This window comes from Thalia democratica, chromosome 9, assembly GCF_965202585.1.
Source record: "Thalia democratica chromosome 9, ktThaDemo2.hap1.1, whole genome shotgun sequence".
Taxonomy (NCBI): Eukaryota; Metazoa; Chordata; class Thaliacea; order Salpida; family Salpidae; genus Thalia; species Thalia democratica.
In genome coordinates this window covers 10,428,033-10,438,670 of record NC_139173.1, presented here as the reverse complement: position 1 = coordinate 10,438,670, position 10,638 = coordinate 10,428,033, and the positions used below count along the sequence as shown (strand labels likewise).

Below are 10,638 nucleotides of genomic sequence, written 5' to 3'. Positions count from 1 at the left end.
CTATCTCCTCCTTCATTTTTCAAGCAATCTTCTTCAAATTTTAAGGAAACGTTCCTTATGATAAAAGGAAAAAATGTTATTTTATAATTTTAGTAATTTTAAAAAACAAAAATTTTATCACAAAAAAGAAAAAAAAAGGGTTTTTTTTTTACATAAATTTTTTTTAATTCCTGAGAAAAGTTTTTTTGTTATTGTATAAAGATTAGACTGTGAAAGTTTGAAGAAGATTGCTTGGAAAATGTAGGAGATAGATTTTAAATAAAATAATTTTTTTTTGCTGTTTTAGTTTTCCCTTTCCATAGGGAGCCTATTATGCGGCCCAACTTTGACTTGTCATATCTCAAAAAAATAATTTGATTTTTTTAATACAATAGAAAGCATCTACAAGCTTAGAAAAAACTTTTTAAAATAAGATCAACTTAAAAAAAACATGGCTTATTAGTTAAAAGTTATGCACCTTTGTTTGTATCGTACTTTATTATTATCTTAACATATTTTTTATTAGTGAAAAAAAAAAAAAAAACTTAAAAAAATAGATATGGAGAACAAACTGTGTAGCTGAATTGAAATTGGTGGCTCTAAAAAAAGATCCATTGATCAATGTGGAACATTTAGTAGTTAACATGGAACATCCAGTAGTTAACATAGAAGATCCAATTACCAACACAAATATCAAATGTTTTATGTGGAAAACCCAATGGTAAAAATAAAGATCTAATGGTATTTCAGAAGATCTGACGGTTGCCATTGAAAATACTATGGTTTTTAGAGCAGATCTAGAGGTCAAACTGGAATATATTGAGGAAAAAAATCTATGGGCAATATGGTATATGTGTTAGATGGGTGGCTGTCTAAATTGCAATAGTGTACAAAATTACACAAAGATACTTTTGCAAAAAGGGTCATTTTGCGCAAAGACACTTTTGCACAAGCAGACAATTTTTTTTTACAATCACTGTTACCCCTAACCCTTACCCTTGGTCAGTATTTTTTTTAATAAAATATTTATAGTATTTTTTTTGTTTATTTTTACTTTTTTACTCATGAGCAAAAATGTAACTCCTGCAAAATTGACCCTTGGTGCAGAATTGTCTTCTTACAATTTTTTTCCCTTGTGCAATTTTGGCTTTGTGCAATTTTGTGCACTTGTACAATTTTGTTCTCGTGCAACTTGGTAACTTTGTGCACTTTTGTCTTTGTTTATTTTGTCTTTGTTTATCCTGAAGTAAATAAAATTATCTCAGAAAAATTGTCTAATTTTTACATTTTATTTTTAGTAGCTTTCAATGTAGCAATGTTATTACAGTTTACAAAGTGTTATTAGTAAGCCAAAGTTTAATTCTAAAGTGTAAGCTTTTAGCTCATAGTTGTATGGGGCTGCTACTTTTTAAAGCAACTAGCTTAAGTCATTACACCAAACTAGTTTAAGAGAACCTTAAGTTTGATAAAAAAAGTAGTAAAAGTAAAAACTAAAAAAAAAACTGTTAATTAAGCCAAACACTTTAAAAATCATAATAACTACAAAATGATTCAACTTAAAAACACAATTTATGAGAAAAAAGCTTTGCTAGCCTAAGTGTGCGGCAACTTGCATGACCTTCAGAAAACGTTTATCATTGTAGAGGGGAGAGTGGGTTTCTTTTGATGTTTTTCTGTCTTAAAAAAAAACAGTTGTTGTTATGCTTTGAATTATGCTTTGATAATAATTTTTAAAGTTCATGTAGTTTAAAACTGTCCTAGACATGACATTAAACTGTTCTAGTGTGCAACTCGATAACCAAAAGGTTTTTTCGTGCACCAGATCCTTGGACCAAACTTAATTACTTAAAAGCTTAATGACAAAATTATTCCTTAAAAGCTCATATAAACAACATGCTTTTAAGTAGTATTATGTTGTTTTGTAGTAGCTGTCAACAAGGTTATTAGTTTCTATAGTTTGTAAAAATAAAGCTTAGTTATCATTGTAAATTATTTTAGTACTTTTTAATCAATTATTTGTTTTTAGTTTTAACCTTAGTACATTTATTTATTTTCAATACAATTTTTAAATTTTATGGATAATATTCTGTTTAGGTGAAAACCCTATTTTGAAACAGTTTGTATGTGGTATTCATTAAATATAATATTGGAGACAAATCATAATTAAAATTTCAATTATCAATGATTGTAACAAAACTTTTTAAGATATTAATGATAAATAGAGAGTAGTAGTTTAAAAGCTTGTTTAAAAACTTTTATGTATTGCTTCGTTAATTCAAAAACATAAATTGAATTAAATTTTTATAATAAATTTAAAAGCAATAAATCCCATTTATTGTTCTTACTTTTGAACTTTAAATTTTTTAATTTAAAATAAAAACATCTAACGAAAAAATGTTAATATACATAGCCTAAAAATTTAGCTCAAATGATAAAAAAGTTACTTGAGTTTTTTTTTTTGTAATATAAACAAATGGCTACATAAACTTTAAACTACGATAATTCAATCTCTTAACGGATTTGAAAAACTTAGGTTTTATACAAAAAACTAAAATATATTTCAAAGTCTTAAATTCTTGTCTATACTTGTCATTACTAAAAAGACTTTTATTTAGTATTTAAAAACATGTTGTAAGAAAAGTTTTGAGTTAGGACTTATTTAGCCAAAAGTGACTTTATAATCCATATAGGATTTTGTTTAAGGATTTTAAAATTAAACACTTTAAAAAAACTTATAATTCATTTTTAAAAACAAATCAAGTATCTTACATTTCTAAAATACTTAAAAAAACTATTTTCGTTTGTCAGTCTGTTTTAAAAAGTATTGTTGCAATTATTTTATTAATTTATGTAATAGTTAATAAAACTATTTATAGATGCGTTAAAATATGTGTTTAACTTTTAACCAATAAAAAGTTACTTTAAATAGGTTTAGTTAAAAAGTAAAAAAAACAACCTTATAACCACTTTTTTTTTGTAGATTAAATAACTAATGTAAAAGAATTTTAATTAAACTAATTAAACTAATTTAAAAGAATTTAGATGTTTAGCCTAATTTTTTTTGTTTTAAAACTATTATTTAATGTTAATAAGTTCTACATTTTAATATCAAACAATGTAGAATTAAGAAGTAGTATTTTTTTGTATAAGAAATTAAATTTAGCTGAATTAAAATCACCGTTTAAGTAAACTACAAGTACATATTCTGAATTACTGTATTTACTTAAATATTACATATTAAAACATTAATATGAGTTTTGATTGAACTCTTTAAATATTATTAAGTTATTTTTTATATAAGTAGTGTATTAAATTTAAAGTTTTTTTTTTGATCCCTATTTTGTTTTCTGAGCACTAGATTGCACATTTGAAATTAAATTGACTTATTTCAATAATTCTATGTGTTAGGTACTCAGTATTTAAGTTTTGTTATAATTTAAATTTTACTATGCTCTTAATTTTTCTCACTTTTTTATTAAAATACAGTACCTCACACATGGCTGTGAAAACTAATGGCCTTTTATTTTAGAAAAGTGTCAAAACAATAGTAAAACAGACAATTATTTAAAGTTTGGTTGTTGATTAAAGCTTACACAACACTTTTACATTTGTTAATTATGTTACTTGAATTTTGAAAATTTTGTTTGATGAAAATAAAAAACGGTGAGTTATATCTAAGTTTGTATTAAACACTGAAATTGTTTTGATAACACTTATTTTTACTTTTAATTATTTAGACACATGCTTATAAAAATAAACATTGCTAAAACTTATTTAAATATAAATTCTAAATTCGCGAAAGGAAGTAGGTGAATCATTTTTTTTATAAACTGAAACGCATGTTGTACAGTTTAAGTTTGCTTTTGTTATGTGTGTTTTTGTTTTAAAAGCTCACTATTTCAACTACTTTTTTATGTAAACTGTTTGTTTTACATTATAATTACTTTTACGTTGAAATATTCTCAGTACCTTTTTAAACAATTTAGTACCGCATAAAGTTAAGAGGTATTTTTAAACTTTAATAAATATTTTTACTTAAAATTTTTTATGGTTTATCTGTATAAATATCATATAGTTATTCGTCTTAATTGAAAAATGTTGCTAAAATTTACTGTAGAGTAAAGAACTCATTCAGGTATAACAAGAAATGTGCAAATAAACTGTTTGTTTTTTAATTGGTTTCATTGAGAAAAAATCCAACCTTGTCAAGTATAATAAAAATTTAGACAAACTATTTTAATTCAAATTAATTTAATATTTTATTGTTGTTGACAAGGTCGGATATTTTTCCCACAAAAACCGGACAATAAATAGAATATATAGTTTGCTCCTTTATTATTATATATTATGATCACAACAATGACCAATGTTACTACAAAACTTTTAACTAAAAAAAAATCTTCTGGATAGTTAAAAGGAAATTACTCATTTTTCAATAAGGTTTTTATTAATTATGTTTATAAAATAGTCAGCTAATGATACTTCATATATTTTATTCGGTGCATAATTTTTATACAACATTCAAAAATAAACTTGTTTTTACAACAGTGAAATAGTTCAAAATCATATTTTTATTTGCTATCATCATTAAACAACTATTAAACTATGAATTCATGTAGGTAATGTATTAAATAAGTGAGAAATGCTTAAAAATACGTCAAAGGACCTAATGTATAAAAAAACACTTATATTCATCGAGCTTTGACTCAGTTTATTTATTAAATTTTTTTGAGTTTGTTTGAATAGAGTTTTAATAAAGTGTATTTTCAAATTGTTAAAAATAGGCCTTGCATTAGTTTTTTTATATACCCAGTGGATCGAGTACATTTTATATAAAGTTTGAAAATATTTTTATTTAGATAACAAACGTAAAAAGTTAGAAATTAACTTGTAAACATTACTCTCATTTGCACTAAAATGTAACTTATTTAAAGATTTTTTCTATCATTTTACTACAGTCTTCATACCAAATAGTTTGCCACTAAAACTAAACATATGAATCACGCATAATCTGTTTTACAATAAAAAAGTGAATTGATTACATTACAGATTTAGAAAAAAAAATAAACTACTTGATAAAATGTTGAATAAAATTATAACTATTTAGAAACTATATATAATATTAAAAAAAAAAGACAATTTCTTTTATTTTTTTTGTGTTTTTAATCCGTAATTTACTTTGTTTTTGAAAATTATAATAAAAAACTATTAAGTTCCTAATGAATTTACAAACATATATATAAACATAAAGTAGAAATGATGTAAACTTATCTTTAATGAACTGTAAAGAATTTTTTTATTGAGAAAGTACCAAGATGGCTTAACTGTTTAATTTGAGAAATACTTTTATATTGCAGCTTTATCTAGTTTTTATGCTAGATTAATATTTAAAATGCTTAAAATTGTTTTTTCAGCACTCTTGTTTGGTTGTTTCTCTTCAGGTAAAACTAGTTAAAAAAACTAAAATGTTTTATATTTCTTAACTACAATATATTTAAGTTTTTAAACTAGAAATAAGTATACACATAAAAATCTAAACTTTATAAGTACAATTTAAAGTTAGATTAGTATCTTTATTTAAGCATTAAAAAATACTTTCGGTAGCAATAAATAAAAACCTATTTTGTTTTATGAAATTAATTTAAAACTGTAATGCTTAAGTATTAACTAAGCAAATATTTTTTTTCATTTATTTTAGAATAAATCATGTTCTAGATATTTAAATGAAATCAATGTAAAGAGTTTAAAAAAATTGATACAGTAAAAAAAATTAAAATTTCTTTAAAAAGAATTTCTTATTTAATAGAGTTTATTATTTATTTAAACAACTTTCTAAATTATAACAGTTGATATCTTTAATTGTCATAAATTCTATAGTTGAACAAAAAAGCTTAAATCATATACTCGAATATGTTAAAAATACATTATAGTAATAACTAACTTTGTTTGCGTTTTTGTATTCAAAATATATGTACAATATAACTGTATCTAAAATATTTCAAGGTAACTCATCAAATATTGGAGATGAATTTGACTTTTTCAATTCATCAAATTGGAATGTAGTAGTGACTGGTAGTCCATATAACAACGAACTACAGTATTATAGAGATAATAATGAAAATTATCGTATCGAAAATGGTGCACTAGTAATCACTCCACTTAAACAAAGGTTTGTGTGCAGTTTAAAAAACTTAAAATTAAATTAGTTTTAATTGATATTTTTACTGTTTTAATTATATTTGACATCTTATAATAGTTTAAAACCTATTAAATATAGACAATTCTTTGACTGTTTTTTGTTTGGCCTAATTTCCAATCTATCTTCAGTCAACTTCTGTTTTTAAATCGTCTATTCTAAGTTAAAGCCTAGAAAGCTTACACTAAGAGCTTTATTTAAACAACCTTATATACTTTTTCTTTTTATTCCACGTTTGACTAAAATATTATTTTGTTCTTCTACTAGTTTGAACTTTTACAATTTGTTAATTTTTAGAATACTTACAACGACAATAGTAAACGTACTACCTTGATTTTAAACAAACAATTGAGATAGTTTTAAATCGTTTGATACAATATAAAGTTACAACGGAAAGAACTACACCTCAGCACGCTTGTACAGCGAATTTTCTTGGAAGTACGGTCGCGTTGAAGTCAGAGCAAAGCTTCCAACCGGATTCGGACTGTGGCCTGCTATATGGATGATGTCAAAGTATGAAAAACTCTATAACTTTAGTTTATTGAAATATAATAACAGAAAAAAAACGTTATCACAACAAAACAGCTAATATATTGTTTTATGTACTTTTATTTAGTTCAAGAGTAACAATCAAAGGTCTCTACATACATCCAAGAAGAATAGTTACAAGTTCATTGATTCACGAACTTATTTATAAAACAATGTTTCACGCAATTAATAAATAATATAATTTTATCTAAATATGTAATTACAGAGATGAGAAGTACGGAGGTTGGCCCCAGAGCGGAGAAATTGACATTATTGAAGCGAGAGGGCAGGACCTGGACCACATTGCGAGCACTATTCATTACGGTAATCGTTGTACAAGTAGTTGTGATGAGCACTTTATGGAATCGAGTGGTGATATGAAGTTGGAGTGTTCTATTGATGATTGGCATGTTTACAGTCTCGATTGGACTCCTACTGAACTGGTTATACTTATTTTTCACACAAGCGTTGTTAAAACGTTCGAATTTAAAGAGTTTTAATGGTATTTTTACATAACTGATTAGGTATACAAAATAGACGGTAATGCCTACTACAGGCACAACATCGACAGAAATATAAGCTACATGTATTCGGAAAAAGGTATTCTCTTTAGTTACAGCAAATTTCAAAAAATTTAAACTAAATCAACTACTGTTTTGAAATTTATACTTATAAGTTTAGAACGATAACACTTATTGTTTAACAAATAGTTTTGAACTAACTTTATAAAACTATTAATATATAAAACTTAAACCTACTTTTCATTTAATAAGTTTACAAAACTATTTTTAGGTCAACCTTTTGATCAAGAGTTCCACTTGATTCTCAACGTAGCTGTGGGAGGAGATTATCTTGATAATCCTAAGCCTGAAACAAAATGGGAGTACCCAGACGCTGAAATGTGGGTCGATTACGTGAGAGTCAAACCATTGCAGGTCAGATGCTTTTTTAGCTAACACGATTTACTTACAATACTGTAATAAAACTAAAGTTGAAACAATTACAATAAAACTATCCAAATAATAGCATTTAAAAATCTTGAAACTTTTATTGCTAAAAGTTTGAAAACTTATTTGAATTAAATTTAAATTTTTTTTATAAGCATCATCTCTTTTCTAAGAATCGTAATTTATTTTTTAGTGTCCTTGATATTTATTTTTTATTAGTCTGTTTATTGATAATATGCTTGGTGCTTTAGTTTATAAACTGAATAATTTAAAGATATTATTTTTGTATACATTCTTATTATTTTTACTGTGTTTGTGATACTGTATACAATTCTTATTTATTAATACATCTGCTTTTTAGTATAGAGTTTATTTATTAAAACGATTAGTTTTGTGCTTTATGTTTATCCATGTTTTTTACTAATGTTTTATAATTTCATACAAAAAGAACTTTTTGTGCTTAATCTTCTTTTTGTTCTCTTTTCGTGCGTTTTTTTAGTTCAAACGGCCCAGGCTTTGATGCCCGGGTCCAGCGTTGGACAATAAACTAACAAAAACACTTGTTTTACATTTAAGGAAATAGCAACACCTAAATGTCGAGCGAAGAGCGATGCTGACGCCGATGATATTTGTGGAAGTGCAAAATGGGCGTGTACTGGTCAAAGTTTTGCTGATGTGACAACAAAATGCACTAATGAGTTTTACAGATGTTGCAACAACGTTTCTGCTTGCGAATACAATAAACTTAACGGTTTTTAAATAGTCTTTGTACTGCCAACTTTTGTATTTTCGGTTAAAATAAAAACCTAATATTTCAGCATGCAAACTAATAAAATATATTTTTTGTTGATTATTTTTAATTTTCACAATCGTTTTTTTACGCACAGTACAAAAAATAAAAGTTTTATTCTTACAAAAAAAACCAAAAAAGATAAAGCTTATAAATTTTACCTCTACATACTTCACTTTCAAGTTTTACCACAATAAAAGTTTTTAATTAGAAATTTACGTCAAAACTCATAATTACTACAGACTTGGTGAGCGAAGTATACGAAGAATACGACAAACAAGTCAACAACGACGCTTCTTGCGACTTTAGTGGCACAGCTGCTCGTAAGTACGTGTTGAATGATGGAAATGGAGTGAACAGCGGCAACTGCAGCATAAAGGAAAATGCGAACGCTGTCGACATATGCGGGAGTCTCCAATGGGCTTGTGGAAACCAAAACCATACTGATGTTTGTTGTTATTGAACTAATACCATGCACTTTCAAGTTTCTATGTAAATCTTTTTCCATTTACTTTAGAAAATAAAGTATAAGTATTTTGAAACTTTTCATATCTTTAAGTTGTTATAAGTGTATAAGCATGTCTGTTGTCAATGACCTGATCACGTTGTAAGGAGTTTTGAGCAGCAAAAATAAATTTGATATTTGTTACCTATCTCACTTGAACGTTAAATTTTAATATTTTTTCATAGTTTTATCATAACTTTACCATTTAATTTCTTTTAAACTTAACCGTATAAACTTTTTCAAACAGTATAAATAAGACTCAATATTTAGAACAAAATATATTTCATGCTTCTTTCATCAGTTGTATACTAAGTAATAAAAATAAAGTTTTAAATCTAACTTATATAGTGGAAATGCAATCAACGTAATTAATAATAAAGCAAAGAGTAATAAAAAATACATAAGTACTTCTAATTACAATGCAACTAAAAAATAATAAAACCGAGCAACAACTTATAAAACAAATTAAGAAAACAACGAAACAGTATAATCAAAATCTTTATGTTTACACAACTTAGGTTTTCTTAATAAAATACAAATAGCCTCAAGTTTAACTAAATCCGAAATGTGAAAACAATTTTTAACAATTTTAAATCTTTTTAAATTATAATTACTAGCACAATCAAGGTTATTTACTAAGTGTTCAGAAATAGCAGATCTTTTTGAAGCATTTATTACTCTAATAGACTTAATTTCCTCATTACTCTTACAAAATTCATCAATACTTTTTGGAATATGTTCTTTTATTCTTATGCCAAATTGTCTTGAGGTTATCCCGACATAACTAGCTTCACAGAAGCATTTAAACTGGTAAACTACCAAATTACCACATTATGGTAGTTTACCAGTTTAACTGCTTCTGTGAAGCTAGTTATGTAAGAGTAATGAGGAAATTAAGTCTATTAGAGTAATAAATGCTTCAAAAAGATCTGCTATTTCTGAACACTTAGTAAATAACCTTGATTGTGCTAGTAATTATAATTTAAAAAGATTTAAAATTGTTAAAAACTGTTTTCACATTTCGGATTTAATTAAACTTGAGGCTATTTGTATTTTATTAAGAAAACCTAAGTTGTGTAAACATAAAGATTTTGATTATACTGTTTCGTTGTTTTCTTAAATTGTTTTATAAGTTGTTGCTCGGTTTTATTATTTTTTAGTTGCATTGTAATTAGAAGTACTTATGTATTGTTAATTACTCTTTGTTTATTATTATTAATTACGTTGATTGCATTTCCACTATATAAGTTAGATTTAAAACTTTATTTTTATTGCTTAGTATACAACTGATGAAAGAAGCATGAAATCTATTTTGTTCTAAATATTGAGTCTTATTTATACTGTTTGAAAGAATTTATTTTAATGTCAAATAATGTTTAATTAACCGTATAAAACATTAATAATAATCATAGAGATATTTTTTTAACTGTAGCTTTTATTTTCATACAGTATTAAAAAAAAAAAATCGGATAAAATAAAGTACTATAACTTTGCAAAAGCAAAACAAAAAACAAACTTGCTAAAATTTACAATGAAATTAACCAAAAAAAAAACTTTTAGGTCAGCAATGCGTGCAGTAAAGCAAGTTATGCGTTGTCTTGTTGCTCAACAACTTGTAACTATAACGATCTTAAAAAACAAGCTGAAATTGTGTTCCAGTCATACTTCATTCAAGACCCTCGGTCCTCGTCCT

The 10,638-nt window shown here is 25.4% G+C and overlaps 1 protein-coding gene across 1 annotated transcript in view; it reads left to right on the top strand.

The window, feature by feature from the left end:
* Positions 1-623: 623 nt before the first annotated feature.
* LOC145844796 (glucan endo-1,3-beta-glucosidase-like) overlaps positions 624-10,638 on the top strand; it is a 10,261-nt gene continuing 246 nt past the window's right edge. The window contains exons 1-9 of the mRNA XM_082952218.1: positions 624-678; positions 5,983-6,148; positions 6,560-6,688; positions 6,930-7,146; positions 7,228-7,303; positions 7,496-7,638; positions 8,227-8,401; positions 8,683-8,888; positions 10,506-10,627. Coding sequence (XP_082808344.1) covers positions 624-678; positions 5,983-6,148; positions 6,560-6,688; positions 6,930-7,146; positions 7,228-7,303; positions 7,496-7,638; positions 8,227-8,401; positions 8,683-8,888; positions 10,506-10,627 — 1,289 coding nt within the window. The remainder of the gene's footprint in view (positions 679-5,982; positions 6,149-6,559; positions 6,689-6,929; positions 7,147-7,227; positions 7,304-7,495; positions 7,639-8,226; positions 8,402-8,682; positions 8,889-10,505; positions 10,628-10,638) is intronic.